Source organism: Arctopsyche grandis, chromosome 13 (assembly GCF_051622035.1).
Source record: "Arctopsyche grandis isolate Sample6627 chromosome 13, ASM5162203v2, whole genome shotgun sequence".
NCBI classification, from domain to species: Eukaryota; Metazoa; Arthropoda; class Insecta; order Trichoptera; family Hydropsychidae; genus Arctopsyche; species Arctopsyche grandis.
The window spans coordinates 16,538,831-16,556,805 of NC_135367.1; the positions used below are offsets into that span (position 1 = coordinate 16,538,831).

General features: G+C 33.5%; 1 protein-coding gene across 3 annotated transcripts in view; it reads right to left on the reverse strand.

Moving 5' to 3' along the window:
- klar (klarsicht) overlaps positions 1–17,975 on the reverse strand; it is a 246,236-nt gene that overhangs the window by 147,059 nt on the left and 81,202 nt on the right. For all 3 annotated transcript variants that reach the window (XM_077445079.1, XM_077445078.1, XM_077445080.1), the window contains exons 4-9: positions 14,946–15,907; positions 12,520–12,664; positions 11,930–12,101; positions 10,100–10,300; positions 9,717–9,918; positions 9,486–9,616 (exon numbers count right to left, since the gene is read on the reverse strand). In XM_077445079.1, coding sequence (XP_077301205.1) covers positions 9,486–9,616; positions 9,717–9,918; positions 10,100–10,300; positions 11,930–12,101; positions 12,520–12,664; positions 14,946–15,907 — 1,813 coding nt within the window. The remainder of the gene's footprint in view (positions 1–9,485; positions 9,617–9,716; positions 9,919–10,099; positions 10,301–11,929; positions 12,102–12,519; positions 12,665–14,945; positions 15,908–17,975) is intronic.

Here is a 17,975-nt window from a genome sequence, read left to right on the forward strand (position 1 = left end):
ACCGTGGTGATTGATGTATTCAATTTTATATAAAATTTATATCCATTTCAGTCTATTCTCACGTAATAAACGATATCTATGTACATACATATATACATACATGTCTTTGTGTTATTCATCTGAATGAAATATTCGATTTGAGAAATATGTATGGTAAGAGAAAAAGCATTGAATTTCTGGGGATTTGAAATCTTTTCGGAATATTATCGACCAATTTAAGCCATAGAAATGTATATTTTTAAAATTTATTTATCGATATTTTAGATAAAGATATGCTGGTGTGATATATATATACATATGTATATGAATGAATGAATGGGAGTCTGAAACTAAATCGTTTAAATAATATGAAGCTAGGAGGATTTAAAAGCATACTTTGTGTTGACAGCCATTGAATAAAGTTTTATTAAAAACACAGCGCATGTGTTTACGGCCTTCTAGTATTAATGAGTTAATACTAAAAGGTTCTCACATAGATGCAGTTTGAATTTTGAACTGCGTTGAAGTAACTAACTAATCTATTTTCGTTTGAGAGGTTCCAAGTTTTGTTCCAAATATTATAATATATAGAGAGAATATTCAACCTTAAAAAAACTGGAAGTGTGTCTGAAACTCACCATACATATCTTTGAAAGATACGAGAATTAACTTTAGTTAAGTGGTCGTTTCACAGCAGCCAAATTGCAGGTTGCAAGCCCTCGGCGGGAACAGGAGAAAACCAACCGAGAAAGTGAAGCACTGGCAGATTTATAACCTTCTGTTTCGTCGCTCAAGAGTCGTTCATATAACTTTTTTGCTTACAGAACTGAAAATTACAGCCCTACCATAGTTGAGCGAAAGAGACGAGGTCAAAGTTGGACAGATTGCATAGATTTTACAGCAGAGCGAAAGCGGGCATTAAACGACAAAGGACTGCTGCCACACGAAGGAGAAATCTTTATAGGGCATTGAAACGATACGGAAAGAAAGCTCAGAATATAAATATTCCACGTGCATATGTACGGGTACATATGCGGTATACCCACAAGACCAACAATGCACCCACGCAATAATGCAGTAATTGAACGTAAAAGCGACGCCTCCACGGGTTCAGAGGAACACACGGGCCTGTGCCGAGATGTTCTTGAACGTGTGAAGAGAGTGCACCGTGGACCACCTGCAACGGTGCATTCGAGCTTATAATGTAATATGCACCCCGCTTGGTGCATCAAAGTTCGGCTCGATTACCGCCCCCACTTTTCCCGCGGTGTGAAATCGTTTCATCATTGCGACGATGACACGGTTCGTATTTTTTTTAACTTGAATTTATCGCCGTTGAAAAGATAATAGAGTTTTCAGTAAAACACGTCGAGAATCTGTCGTGGATGTGATTTAGATGAACCCAATGTACTTGTACAACGTATAGGGAAATTATTCATTTTTGAAAGCCTATACTTTGTACAAAAGAAGTTGAAAACAATTTTTAGGTTGTATTTTTGACTACAAGTATGCTTCTTTTGAGTGCAAAAAAAAACACAACCGCTTGCTCCACTTCTTGGTTCAAAGACTTCAAGCAGCAGGATGTGTGTAGCGCGTCGTCGATGCACTTCAGCACCGGGCAAAACTGCAACCACGTGGATTCCATCACGCAGAGCTTTTATGAGCAACGGTCAGCTTTGCAGCAGCAGCTAATTGCAGAACCAGAGAGATTACTCAATCGGATCTATGTACGATCCAGTTGCTGGGACTACGAGCTAAAATAGAGTTGGGCGCCACTGCCATAACAGAAACAAAACGAGGGTCAATAACTTGAACCGAAAGTGCGAGCACTCAATTCGAAACACCTAACACATTCAGAAAATAGATCATAATGAAACAATGAACGAGGCCATTCCAGAACGATCTTACGCCATGATAAAACGGCGTCTACTAATTAATAACTATTTATCTGGTAATCCGATATGAAGCTGCACCCCAACTGAGCGTACGTACGTACATACATACGGAATATCTCAACTAAGAAAATATGTATGCAGTAGCATCGACTTGAAGATGGATAGATTGAATAACTCGGCGAAACCGCAAGAAGTGCGCATTCTCCGCTAGCGTGTACTTACTACGTAGATATGGTGGATTTTTTCGAAGTCAACGCACTGCAGTCATCTAGGATCATTCTCCTGGGATGACCGCGGGTTTGTTTTGTGGGCGACGAAGACGCCAGGAAGCGATACATCAACAAACCGAGTAAAATTAGACTTAACGATCCTCACACATGGACGGTTGTACTATGAGCAAAGGGGAATCGTGGGACACGGGATGCTGCTAGATTTTTACGAGCTTTACAAACAAGAGATGCGAGTACCGAGATCATCGGGTATTGCGTGCTCGAACCGAGCACATGTGTACGTACATATATGTGGCGCAATTGACCCATATCGTTCACTTTCTACGCAGCATTTCAATAGGAAGAAAGGGGAAGTCTATGTATGTATATGCGTGTAGTGTTGCAATCGAAGGAGTTATGGGGCTATTAAAAGGCATTGTGAACGTTTGAAAAGACCGAAATATATTCACCACCAGAGTAGGAGTGCTGGGTACTGGGTATTTCTGAGCTGAGGTGTTTAGTATACATACATACTGCTATTTGTATAGGGTAGAGACCAAACGGTCTCCTGTCAACTTTCTCAGGTGGTTATGTGTGTCCATTGCTCTCGAGACTATTACAATTTGGGTCGCATGCCGTTAGCTACTGCTGCCGATTTGCTTTTATTTGTTTTCTTTTGATGCAAATTCAGTATCGACTCGTTCAGATGTTCTCTTTGTTCTTAGTGTTAGAAGATCGAGTCCACTCCGAACGCTCTATTATTTGTAAGAAGTGGCTGTTGTGAAATACAAGGCCAAAACGAAATTATGATAAATGTTCAGACTCGTGGAATCAAGGGAGTCGTTAAAAATTCGAGTGAATTTTAATACATGACAGATACATATGATTTGACAAATGAAAAACTGCTCCTAAGTCAGAAGGATGCAGTAAGTGAGTACCTTTAGAATAGCAGACACGGTTCATTGTTATTGAAGAAGTTTTACATATTTTACTGCATAGCCAGCAGTATGGCTTAACGGTAGCGTATATGTTTAGCACCAAGTGATCAGTGGGTTCGATCCGCTATACTACTTGTTAGATTTGGGGGTTTTGAACCTCCAAATCGATCATTTCTTACCAGAGTTTGCCAATTTTATCTGATCATTGTTGAAACGGTTCCTTAAAATTGGCAAAAAATCATATCTCCTGTTGTCACAAATCTTCTGTATTTATTGTATATGTATATGCAATTTGTAAAAATTATGTACAAAATTTATTCTGTAATTAATTAATTAATTGTTATTTCGCGTTCTTCAGCTTCTGGAAATACAGTGATTTATGTAATAATAAAATGCTACATTATTTGTAATTAATTGTCCAGGAAGGCGCATTTGGGGTCTTCCTGTCAAGCCTTCCTGGTATATGTAAAAAAATAAAAAAATAAATTTTTTTTATGTTTGACTGAAAAACAGGCAACTAAACTTTTAAAATGGACAATACAGTAAGAATTGAAAAATATTTGTAATCTGTAGGATAATCGCATCGGGGGAGGCAGCTGAAAGGCATGATGCGTTCAAAATTTACAACAGATAAAAATTAGCGAAGCAAAATTGGAAAGAACTGTTGTGAAATACAAGGTCATAAAGAAATTACAATAAATTTTCAGAATCGTGGAATCGAGGGAGTCGTTAAAAGTTCGAGTGCATTTTACTGGATGACAGATACATATGATTTGACAAATGACAAACTGAAAGTCAGAAGTTTGAACATTCAAGGATGCAGTAAATGAGTACCTTAGAATAAATAGCAGACACAGCTCATTTGTTATTGGAGAAGTTTTGCATATTTTGAATGTTTGACTGAAAAGTATGCAACTAAAATTTTGAAATGGACAACGCTGTAAGAATTAAAAAGATTTTTAATCTGTAGGACGGACAATCGCATCTGGGGAGGCAGCTGAAAGGCATGATGTGGTCGAAATTTACATCAGATGAAAATTAGCGAAGCAAAATCGGCAAACTGGATAACGGCACACGACCGAAATGGTCGATTCGCGAGCAGCGGATGGAGAGAGATAACCAACTGAGATAGAGCGAGTGATTGATGAGCGCAAAATGAAACAAAGCAAAACGAAACGGTACGAGTTCGTAGAACAGAGTTAGTCCGACACACCTGGCAACCTTTCCAAATAGTTGCACCGAAATAATGGTTAAACAACAAACTCACACGCGAGTAGATGATATCCACGCCGAGTATGGCGATGATATCACCTGTGGAAAATGGCATGGGGGAGAAAAAAAAGTACAGACCATTATACCGAACATACATACATAGAACCGATGGAACAAAAAGTGGAGCCGATCGGTTTAATTGAAATCTGTCGATTAGCACGACTTTACTTTTGGATGTTGTCCATTTCTAGGACAGAAACTTCATAAGTTGGCCATGACACTCATGACTTGTCATTTTTTTTATAGTTGGTACAACTATGTATAATGGATAGTTTCGTAGTCAGTGGTCCAGAAAGTTCTTGAATCTACATCAGACTTAACATGTCTAATAATATACATATATACGAGTAATTTTTGACATCAGCAACTTCGTGAATATTTTTTATACAATATAAAAGCAACCACATAAAATTTTATGACAGCGAACAATAGTTATATTATATACATATAATATACATAATTATATTTATATATAATATGCATAATAGTAATTGCTATTGTCTACAATGACCATATATTATAAGTATGCTTCAGAATTATACAAAAAAAATATATTATACTAGTGGCCTGTGTGCACATAATTGTGCAGATAGGTAAAATATCGCAATTCGGATCAACGGAATAAATAATTTAAATTTTTTTTTGAAAAAAAATCTTTTGTTTCTGTCGACCGATTATGTGAACGAAGTGATATGCCGCGTCTTTTTTTACGATATACGATTCTATGGGCGGTTTCAGACTAGCGTTTTATACGCGCGTATAATCTCGTTTTTTGAAGTGCATGTAGGCGCGTATAGGCGCGTCGTTTTCCATACGCGCAACTTGTACGAGCGTAGACGCGCTTATAAGCTCGTATTATCCATGTTGATACTAAATCACCACTACCGGTTCGACCGAAAATGCCGGAATAAGCCCGTGTACGCGCGTCCGGTTTTTTTAAGCGCGAAAAGTAGCGCGCGTGTAAGCGCGTATGCCGAAACGACCGTATACGCGCAGAAAAAAACGCTAGTCTAAAACCGCCCTAAGGGGAGAAAGATACGGAGCATGAACAGCGAGTACTTCGTACACACACACACACACACGCATTCACGCACGCATTACACAATTATTATATCAATATATGTACGATATGTTCTCCTATGAGCAAAACTATATATGTACATAAGTAAGTACATATGTGTTGCACTGATTTAATACTAGCAGAGAAAGTATAATTTTACTGGCGTTTTAGGTAATTCATATTCCGAATACTTCATCTTCTGCCTCCAACAATTTTTTTTTCGATATCTACTTCAGTGTATGTAAATGTTTAATTACATCAGAAAGCAAATTAGATGATGTTATGCTGGAGTTCTCACAGAACAAAAGAGTTCTCACAGAACAATATACAATAGATCGGGGAAGCTGTGGTGAGAAACTTGCCCTTTATAAGGAGGTACACAGGTAGATTGGATTGTTCTGGAGTGAGCGACGGTTGCGTGTGGACCTCTGAAATCATTGAATAAATGCTATGAAGCAACTTTGGCCTTTCATTTGGATCCTGAACCCACCCACCCCTACGCAACAACATTCTGCAGTACATTTTAAATCGTAAATAAAAATAAAAATGCATTAAAATGTATAAAGTGAACACTTCAAACTGGGAAAAATTACCCACTACTCATTTCCCAATAAATTTAACGCTGGGGGTTTGACGCTGAAAAGTCTACATACATGTACATACATATGGACAAATAAAAATAATACTATAAAATAAAAAGTGCATAAGCATTTCAGTGGAATTTAAAGGCTACTCAATGTATTACATATAATTAATAGCCCCTGATCCGCTTCACGAAAGTCGAGCAGTGTGAATTGCACGCAAATAAATTAATCGCAGAAAGATATGGTCGATCGATTAAGTATTTACCGGTATTAATCAAACGATACTTTCACAGTGCGTACCTCCCTTTTATGTCCGATACATAAAATCCGATAAGATTACTGAAAATATCCAATTGATTACTCTTAATACACAGCTATTGCCAATTAAAATAAATTAAGTGACGTAGCCGAGCGAAACTCACGGGTGAGAATTATATACATACATACATACATATGTATATGTATACCAAGTACTTATGAGGGTATGGCACTATCTGGAAAACACATTTCACTGTTATTAAACACAAATAAAACACACACGCATAATATTATATTACATTAAAACATGTGCAACGATTCGAATTATACTGCATTAGTGCACTTTGTTTTGCATTTCTTTTTTTATACGTATGTACATATGCATTCCAGATTCCCAATCCAAATAGTTCATTAAAATTCTGTGCATTCGAGAACAGATGTGTGCTTTTCTCCGCATGCATAGTTATCGCCCTTGTTTTATTCGGGATTCGAATGTTTACATTTGGGCATCTTGTCTTTCATCCCAGAATTTATACTGAATATTTTTATAGGACGCCTTTCAAGTCAACGATTTAAAATACTGCGTATTTCATAACAATATAAAGGAAATATTTATACACATATGTATATCTAAATTAACAGCTCTTATTCTAAGAGAATTTGTAGGTACAAGATATTACCGGTGGTTAAATTCGAAAGCCTAATGCGAAAGCGATCGATTTGATGCGCAATCAATCAATCACACAACATTATTTATTGATCGGCTCATAAATCTTACAAACTGTGTTATCAAAAGTGTTATCCAGAAACGTTTATATGTCTGGGTCTAGCAGCAATAAATCCGATGTAATTGTAAATAGATAATAAAAAAATAATGATCTGTGCGTAAAACAATGCCTTATTAGTAGTGTATATGAATTGTAAGGAGAATGTATGATGCAATGTGCACTTTCTCCGGTATATGAGTTCAGAGAACTTTAATCGTATAATATCGAGAGATAGAATTTCAGGCAACATGCACTGATGCACTCTTGCAATTTGTCTATGCAATTAATTTGTATCCACACTGCCATCTATGGATGCACCAGAATAACCAATCAAAGAAAATTATAGCAAAGAAGAATTGTGAAATGAAGTTTCTGTTTAAACCATTATTGAAATATGTGCGCATATTCAATATGTATGGAAAAACGAGCTTTAATGTGATTAAAATTCATTTATTAAATATTTGGATATAGAGTTCACTTGGATATTTCTGGAACACTCAATGTTTATCTTGAACATTTATGAGGATGAGATGAGAGAATGGAAAAAAAATAAACGAAGTATACATACATACACCTATAGAACTACATTTGGAAACTGGAATGGTTTGGTAAAAACAATGTAGAATTAGAGAAAATGAGAGAAGCAGTTAATTTGTTTTTAAAACTTTTTTAAGTCTTTTAAGAAATGGCTTTCTTTAAAAGTTGTTTGGATTTAAGAGCTTAGGTCAAATATGGAGCAATTGAGATTCACATTTAAAAAAATAGCTATATTGTGACTTTTTGTGGCCGAAAAATCTAATTAGATGATTACAAATACTAATTTTTATATACCGCAGTGGAAACTAATCAATTATTACTTAGTTTTACCCACTGAATTCGAATATGATAATGATTTTTCTTGGTTTCTTCTCATTTATGAGGTATGAGCGTTTACAAAATTCGCAATTTTAACAGATTTTCGGATTTTGTTGTCTTTAACTGAAAATCTGGTATTGTTGTGCTAAAAGTGAGTATTGGAATCAATAGTGGGATGTTTTTTTCTATTGATTGTGATTTTTCATTGCTTTAAAATAAGTATAATTAATTATCAAACAAAATTTAAATGTCAAAAATGTTTTTTTTACACACTGCCAAAAATCTGTAAAAGCTGTGCATTTTTTTTAAACGCTCAAATACTATAAACAAAAGCAAACAAACAAAAATCATTGTCATATTCGAATTCAGTGACTTAAAGTTAGTAAAGATTGATTAGTCTTCGCTCTGGTAATTTTTTTTTTGTTGCACAGTGTAATTTTGGAAATAATGAAGATGAAAACTTTCAAAGCATCTGAATTGAAATTATGTATGTACATTCAATCACATTATTGAACTATAAACTAAAGTACTTGAGATGGATCCCAAATAAGAATCAAAGACTTATTTGATTTTTTTAATGGTTTTAAATACATATCAATAAAACACCCAAAAATATTTGAATAATCTATTTGGCATTAGAATTTATTACTTCTTTAGAATTAATTACATACATCATCGTCGGGATGTTTATATAGAAAAATTATCATAATTTGTCCCTTTTATAATGCACTAATTATATAATTATTGAAGAAAAAATATGGATGGAAGAGAAAGTATTGGTTGATATACTTTAATGTTATATGTACAACCAAAGTCTGAAAGATGTATATCGACATTCGTACATACATGGAGTCGACTTACACAGCAAATTAAGAACTAATACACGACAAATTGAGAACTAAATATATAAGGCAAATTAAGAAACGATAGAGTGAAAGATTTATTTATGTATTATAAGTCCTGTTATAGCAAAACGACAAAGGTTATAATCGTCGTGCAATAAAGTCACTTCAGTTCCTAGAGAGGTGGAGAAAGAAAGCGGTCATACTTCTTTAACACAATGAAGCAACTTACATATCGGAAGCAAGCCATCTGCGAAGCCATTAATAAAGCTCGGGTGCTGTGCGTTTGCCGGACAACCCTCGGGCGAATGTATTCTTGCAGAAAAGCCAAATCGCTTCATCCACGCTCACCGGTGAGACGTTGGCCGGCTGTATATATGTACTACCTGAGGCTTCTAAATAATAGTCAACCGTGTAAAATACGAGTTTACGTCGACAGTGGAAACTGGCGGTAAGTAATCTCTTCAATGAGAGCAACACAAGTGTAATAACTCCCTATACAATAAATCATAAAATAAATGCCAACTTGTATAGATAGAAGAGTCGAATCGGTGTTCTATAATATATACAAGTCAAAAATAAATATAATAATTCAGTATATATCTTCATATGTAAGCAGGTGATGTATGCATGTCATTCAGCAAGTATCAAAAAGCTTCTGTCACCTTCTCAGAACTGAACGGATGATGAAGAGCATATGGTGATGGAAATAAACCGTTCCTTTCAAGTGACAGATGCACTTTGTCGGTAGAATCAATCAAGTTGGTTATTTTAAAATGTAGTATTAGCAATGTGGGGAGGATTTTTAGTTTGAGTATGAATGTACCTGATATTCCTTGACTTTTTGATCTAGCTGTAGACGAGTCCAGCATGTGGCGGCGATGACGCTCAACGGTTGAAGACGCTTTTCCATCTCATGCAACCAACGCCGAAGACATTTGACTTCATGTTCTGCATCTATATAAGAAACGGTTTATATATAATATAAAATATGAATATTTTGATTTCATCTATGGATGATAATATAATGTTGATTGTTTGTAGAAGTATAGCCGACCTGCATTATGATGACTATCGCAATTTGTACCATCTTCAGGACTCATGGCATGCAAAACGCTGTCCCATTTGAGAGTTAGATGTCTGGCTCTCCATGTTACTTCGGCTGAAGCTTCGGGTTCACCTCTCGATAGAATTTCAGCTGCTTGTTCCAAAAATCGACGTCTTTTGTATTCACAAGAGACTAAATCTTTCATACGAGCCTGTTGAAATAATTTGAAATTGGTAACAAATTAACAATTGAATTGAACGTTTCAATTTTTTAAATATGCATATATATTTTAGTGTTCGAAACAAAAAAAAGTTTAAATAAAATACATGTTACTATTAAACTTCGAACGATTCATGATTTAAATATAATTAATGACAAAAATGTATATTTACAGCTCTGAGAGTTTTGTTGGCAAGGTTTTCAGGACTAGCATAAACTTCTTCTTGCATTGATGTTAACCATTGACAGAGTTCGGTGAATTCGGCAATCATTTGTTTGACACTCCATTGATTGTTTGTTAGCGACACTCCATCGAGGGTTGGACTTACAGGTATATTTGCAATTAAATCAGCATTCATCTCTCCATTTGCTTCCTATAATAATAATGAAACATTAAATAAAACATCAAAATTAATTTTTAAAACATTTAAATGAATTCATTTTTTGTTAAAATTTCTAAACATGCATTTGATGAGCTTAATTCAGTAAAAAAAAAATTGTTGCAGATATTTAAATAATTAATTAAAAAAATATTATATATTCAATTAGTTGTTTTGTAAAATATCTTCCAAATAAATATAAAACCAGTTTGTAAATACATACATATATACATTAATTATAATTTTATACATTTCTATAGAAACATATGTAACTCGGTGATAGTATGCGGTCTACCTTCACATATCTACTTTAGTATGCGATCTACCTTCACGTTTTTACTTGAATATGCTGTCTCACTGTCTCAGATCTCGCGTGTGACACGGAGACTGAATAATACTGACCCTAACAACCTAATCTTAAATGAATAGAACCAACCTTACTTAACCTAACCTATCCTGACCCTTAAATAAATAGGTGTTGGCTGCTAAGATATCTTTTTTTTTAAGTTTTATACCATCAATATTTTCACAAAAAAAAACATATCTTAGCAGCCAACACCTATTTATTTAAGAGTCAGGATAGGTTAGGTTAAGTTAAGGTTGGCCCTATTCATTTAAGATTTGGTTAAGAGATATGTATCTGCTGACGATATTTTGATAGAAATGCTTCGACAACATGATGGGGCAGCAGGAAAAAACAAAAATTGACGGGCTGAAAACCAGACTGGAACAAGTGACACTTTTAAAAAAAGCTGGTGTAAGTAAGCTAAAAAATAGCATTTCATATATGCTATTATTTTAGCACTTGAACCAGATTTTTTTAGAAATGTCACTTGTACCAGTCTGGTTTTCAGCCCGTCAATTGTAATAAAAATTTCGTTGCTACGATACAAATAAAAAAAAATAGTCGACTGCGATTCAAAGGTAGATCACATGCTAAGGTAGAACGCATACAAAGTAGCACCCATTACTCTTATGAACCACGCATGTAAGTTTATTTTATTTGTACATATGTAATAAACATTTCGTTGCTACGATACAAATAAAAAAAAAAAGTCGACTGCGATTCAATGGTAGATCACATGCTAAGGTAGACCGCATACTAAAGTAGCACCCATTACTCTTATGAACCACGCATGTAAGTTTATTTTATTTGTACATATGTATGTACAAACATACATATATTCATGTACGTTTCATTCTAATTGGGTCAGTAAAATATTTATGCCAGTCGCTTCGAAAAAAATTAGTTATATTATACAAAATTTAGAGAAAGTTTGAAAGAAAATAAATTAATATGTACATATGTACTAAACTAATACCACCCAGGTTAATGATGTGAAAATAAACTTAGGCAATTGCAATTTGAATAATAAATCGATCCAATATTTGATTAAAATTATGCACATATGTATATATGAGAATTTTTAGAAACTAAATATTTGTACAGATGTATGTATTTGATATGATAATTTTCTACTTTCATATTTTGGATAAAATGCTTTTTTACAAAAAAGCCCTTTTAAAATTTTAATAATATATTAAATATACAAAAAATAAAATTAATCAAGTTGAAGTATGTTGTAGTACCACATGAATAATTTTATTTATCAATATGTGTACCTTGCAGGTGTCAATAAGCTGATTATCCATAATATAATTGTAATTATATTGAAGAGCGGCCCAGAAATCATCTTTGGCTGCAAGAGTTGCTGTTGAGCCAAGAGACTGGGCACTTTGATTGCTGTGCGTTGAACCCCAGGAACGTCGCCATAATTCTCTATTAGGATCTTTTCTGTAATATTAATAAATAAAGCAATTAATATATGTAATATACAGTCTACACAAAGTCCAATACACTCAAAGAAGTTGTATGTATGCTTGGCATAACGAGGAAATACAGGAAACGGAATACGTGGGTGAGAAGTATGAAAAAGGTTGTGAATATAGTGAAGAGATTGAAATGGCATTGACGTGGCTAGAAAAATGGATGAAAGGTGGACAAAAGAAATGCTAGAATGGTACCTGAGATAATGCAAAAGGGTAAAAGGAAGACCTTAGGGAAGATGGGTAGACGAAATTAGGAAAATGTGTGGAGTGAGATAGATGAGAGTTGCTCAAAAGAGACGAGTGGAACCTTCATCCAGCAGTGGATGGCAAATTCCCTATTTGTATACATAAGTGTAAATCAAAAAATATTTTGATATAAATACCTTTTCTTAGTGAGACTATGGTAAGGTCTTTCTGGTGGAGCGGGATGCCGCAGAGGACTTCCATTTGTTCCTATGCTTCCGCCTGCACTAGCTCCTTGCAGTGATGACAGCGAAAAGCTGCTTTTCATAGCAGAATTTTCAAAACCTACAAACAAATTAAACATTTGATATTTCTATTTTAAATTAATTAAAATTAAAATTAATATGTACTATATAATAAATAGAGAATACCTTTAAAAACAAACATTGCGTATATTTATATGTCTCACAAATTTATACATAATACTATTAAGCGAATTCTATTACAACAAACACGTTCATCAAGCACTGACAACACACGTACTCTGAACGAATTGATAAAATACATGTTGATAAAAAAGTTATTAAATATTATCAGCGTTGACAAATTCATAGCATTATATCGTAGCCGTATCCAATAAACGACAGAACTAAAATCGATGTTATTGATAGCGGAATTCGTGGAAGGATTTAAGGACTTCATTTTATATCCGTGTTTTAATCCAAACTAGCCAAATATTATACATATATGATAAGATATCAGACTGCGAAATTCTAGTCAGTTCTAGGGAATAGTAAAACGACTGTTTGATTACCACATACATACGGCGGCGGTTTATCATATATTAAAAATAAGTGCGCGCTTCGGGCCCCCCGAACCTTGGGACCCCCGAAATGGTCCTTGCTACCAAAATTTACAACTTACAAATTATTACCATTGTCTACAATACGTTCGTAAGCCAAGAATAAATGAAATTAATACCTATTTTACATAGTATTTTAAAATATTACCTATTTTATTCTAAAAATTGCTATTGTTTCAAGTACATATATTAAATAAATAAATAAAAATATGGTTTTGTAAAATTCTAATGAAAAACCACATACTGAAAAGCATGGTAAAAAACGATGATAGCATTATTTTAAATGAAGTGTGGGTCTCAAATTTAAAATGCGCTTGGGCCCCCCTTTTACTTGATCCACCACTACATACATAGGGAGGGAGAAAAAATCATAGTGTCGATTTCGACCACACAATCAGGGCTGTTAAGTCGGAGTCCTAATAAAAAATCAACCGACTCTGATTCCTTTATTTTTTTTTTTAATTAATAGTTATACGGTATGTGGAAATTTTATTGAAGTAAATCCACTAATAAATTTAAATTTATTTATTAAATCATGAATGTAAATTATATTACAAATAAAATACGTTGAATTGTTGTGGCTAAAACCGATTGTTTCCTTCATTTCGTACTTTTTTTTTATTAAAATGGTTTGTTTGTGTATAAAATTCATACACATACACTACGAATGTATTTACTTTTTATTAATACCTATTTCATTATCAATAATTTAATAAATTAGGTTACATGTCAATTTTTAATGATTTTTTAAATTCCTTTAATTTTTTATATTTAGAAAATCGCTATTATTTTTATTACTAAAAATTTTATACGTTGCATGAAAAGTCGATCTTACTAAAATCGTTCCAGTCAGAGTTGGAACGAACAATATAAAGTCAGAGTCGGAATCGGTCAATTTTAAAGCGACTCCACAGCCCTGAACACAACTGACAAAAAGAGCATTGTTGAATATCGACAGTTTATGTATAAATCATGTTCAATTCATATTGGTAAGAATCTAAAAAGTAGTAAGCTGGACATTTGGGGGACCCAAAACCTACGTTCGGGACACGGTGAAACGAGAATTAAAAACGGTGAAATCTAATTTAATCAGAACATCTGACAACCCTACTCATATATTATATCTGAAATATCAACTCAATAACAAAGGGGAACGTTATCTTCAAATCAGCATATAAATGTGGCAAAATTATCTACCAATTTGAATATGTAATTTATGAATTAAATTATTGATAGATTATAGATTCACTTAAAAAACAACTAAATGATTTATTGTTGTCATATTGAATGATTAAAAATTCATCATTTATCTACGTATGTACACATGTAGGAAGAAATTTCTCAATAATAAAATAACTTTCAATTAGATTCAAACATTTTTCGAAATTGAATAGTACCACTGAGAATAAAAGAATAATGCATTTTTATGTCTTAAATAAAACTATTTTTTTTACAAACTACCTGTTTTTCAAATAACTATAACCTATAAAATTTCTATAACCTACAAATATGTACATATATTATATAAACTGGCAAATATTATATAATAACATCTTATTAATCTCATATTGTTTTATAATCGAATAACATGTATACACATATTGTATGTATCTAACCTTTGAAATTATAATTTTGTACATATTTATCTAATTCTTTATACACATAGATTCAAATATTTCTTGTACTTATTCACACATTTTATGTATATATTATGAAAAAAGTTTTAATGGAAAATTTCTTAAAAAATGAAATGATAAAACGTACTTGTTCCGACAGGCATGATGATTTCGATGGTTGCACCTGTGGCTGAATCAGAATGGTAACCTCTTTCACGTTCCTCTTCTAATCGTGTTGAAGAAGCTGAAGAGTTTTTGATACATGATTTCTTATCTTTCAAGTTTTGCCTTGCGAATTTGCCAAGTTCTAAAAGTTTCACTCTTCTCTTTACAGTTTCAATAGCTTTCCAACTGTCTAACAGTAATTTAGACGGTAGAAAATTTATCGGAATCGATTCGGTTTGTGTTTGCACAGATTTTGTACTCTTTGGATGTGATTCAATACGTGGTATTTGCTCATTACTATATTTATCATCAGTGTTTTTCTTCAAAAGCGTAGAAAAGTCATTACTTCTACTTACTCTAAGTGGAGGCTTATTCGATAATTTAGAATATGACGATAGATTGTCCTTAAGATTAAATCTAAGCAAATCCTGTCTGTGGGGATTGTGAAGCGAAGAGGTGACATATGGACTAGAATTGAGACTTCTAGCATATGGCAATGAATTGTGTTGTTCGATACCCGAGTCGAACGATATCGGTCCCGAACTGCTGTCGGGTGATAGATCCAACAAGTGATGATCGACACTATTAATTGAATAATTCGGTAAAGATCTGTAGGGTACCGTTTTCTTGTTCAAATGCGATATGTAATCCCCACAATTGAAACACCTAGGTATGGTAGTACTATGTACAAAGTTCGTAGAGTTCGTCAGCGGCGAGTAGAGCCGTTGTGAGTGTTTGTCGTCGAAGAAGGTTCGTTCGTTGTTTACAAATCCTATTCTGTTGTATGTAGATTTGTCTTCTGTATCGTCGAAGGTCCGTCGTTGTAGTGCTGGTTGAGTAGTTTGCAGATGTGAATAGTCGGCAGGAGCGTCCGAGTCAGAGTTGTTGGCTGTCGAATTCGGACATTGACGAAGCTGCTTTTTGGCCCTTCGAATGCCCGTCAATCTGAAACAGGTTGAAATAATAATCAGTATTTCATATAATATACTTTTAATGTTAAACTATTTATTAAATATAACATTAAAACTAACATTTAATATCCGACTTTACCAAAAATTAGCATCGGCACTAACATCGGAATATCTATCTGTGTATGTATGTTTGTATTTAGTGATGTAATAAATATAAGCTTTGGTTATGTATAATTAAACTGTAATTTGTTTTAAAAAAGTATTTAAAAGTATACATATGTACATTAAATTAAAGCTAACTAGTGATATATGTAGTTTGAAAAGTAAAGATTATTAAGTCCATTTTGTAAGTAACTTAGTATAAGGAATGATCAACGTATTTTAATAATATCAAATTTACATATTAAATCAAACGCAAATAATTTATAACAAATTGAAAATTGTGTGATAATAACAATTGTGTGATAATTAAATATCCTTATGTACTCATTTTTATTTTCGAACATAAAGTGACTAAGGAAATAACACTTATAAGTATTTTCCAATATATTATGCAATCAGGTAGTAAGTTTTATATACCTATCTATGTACATATGTACACTAATGAGGAGTCGTCGGTTATGCTAAGGCAATGTTTTCAAAATAAGACAAGTGTTATATTATTAAATACCATTATAGAGCTCAAATTGCTTTGTAACAACTTATCAACGAAATAATAGTAAAATAAAACACAATAATATATATATATATATATATATATATATATATATATATATATATATATATATATATATATATATATATATATATATATATAATAAGTATTTGATGGAACAAAAAAATTGTATAGCATAAATATTCATATAAAATATATGTAATCGTACAATAGCTATCAAATAATATTTTAGAATATGTAATATATTTATGTATTAAGGAATAATTTCGACTAATGAAATAATATCATACAATACAACAGCAATTAGCTTTAATGAAAGCACTCGGTTTCACTAGACTTTATATGTATAATTAGTATCATTCCGAAGAATTTAATATTTTTGTAGGGAACTAAATAAACACTCAATAAAAAGGTACATTAATATATGTGGGATTTAATTTTTCTAACCTAGAAGAATGTATATAAGGTTATTTTGGCATGCATGAGTTAAAGAATGGTTAAGTTGCCATCTTGTACATGTAACGCAGCGAACGACAGTTTACCATGGCGTCTCGATAAATAACAAAGAACGATTAAAACCGCCGAATGAATATCATTTACTGTACCACCTATTTTTCCTGACAACCAGATCCTACATATGTAATTCATAAATATTATTTAATATAAATAATGCATTAATCACATACATACGTATATATGTACACATCAACTACTCTCTCTCACCATCTACTACCAGATGAAGGCCTCCCTAACGCGCTTCTATTCGTCTCTGTTTTGCGCAACTCTCATCGATCTCACCCCACACATTTTCATAATGTCGTCTATCCATATACCTTGCCGCTTTCCTGTCACCATTTTATATTCCTCAGGAAACGTTCTAGCACTTATTTTTCCATCTGTAAATCAGTCATTTCTTCCGCCATTGCAATATCTTCACGATATCCACTATCCTTGTCGGTGCGGTGATCATTCCGCAAAAAGCGATCTCGCGCACGTCACTAAAATCTCGATCAAGGAACATCTGGCACCAAAAAACTCCATCAATCGAAAGCAACACACGCGAAATATTGTACTAACGAGAACTCGAGTGCCAGATATTCCGTATTCGCGATTTTTGTGGCAACGATTGTCGTGCGTGCGATCGTAATTTGCCCAATAATCCGTTCATCATCCTTGCCCTACTTTTCACCCACGTATTCCGTTTCCCATCTCTCTTCTTTTGTCCTCCTTTCGTCCATTCTTCTAGCTACGTGGCCTGTCCGTTGCCATTTCAATCTCTTCACTATATCCACAACCCTTGTCATACTTCTCACCCACGTATTCCATTTCTTGTCGTTCCTTGTTATGCCAAGCGTACAGCGTTTCATACTTCTTTGAGTTTATTGGACTTTGAGTGGCATCTTGGCGTTCAATGTCCAAGTTTCAC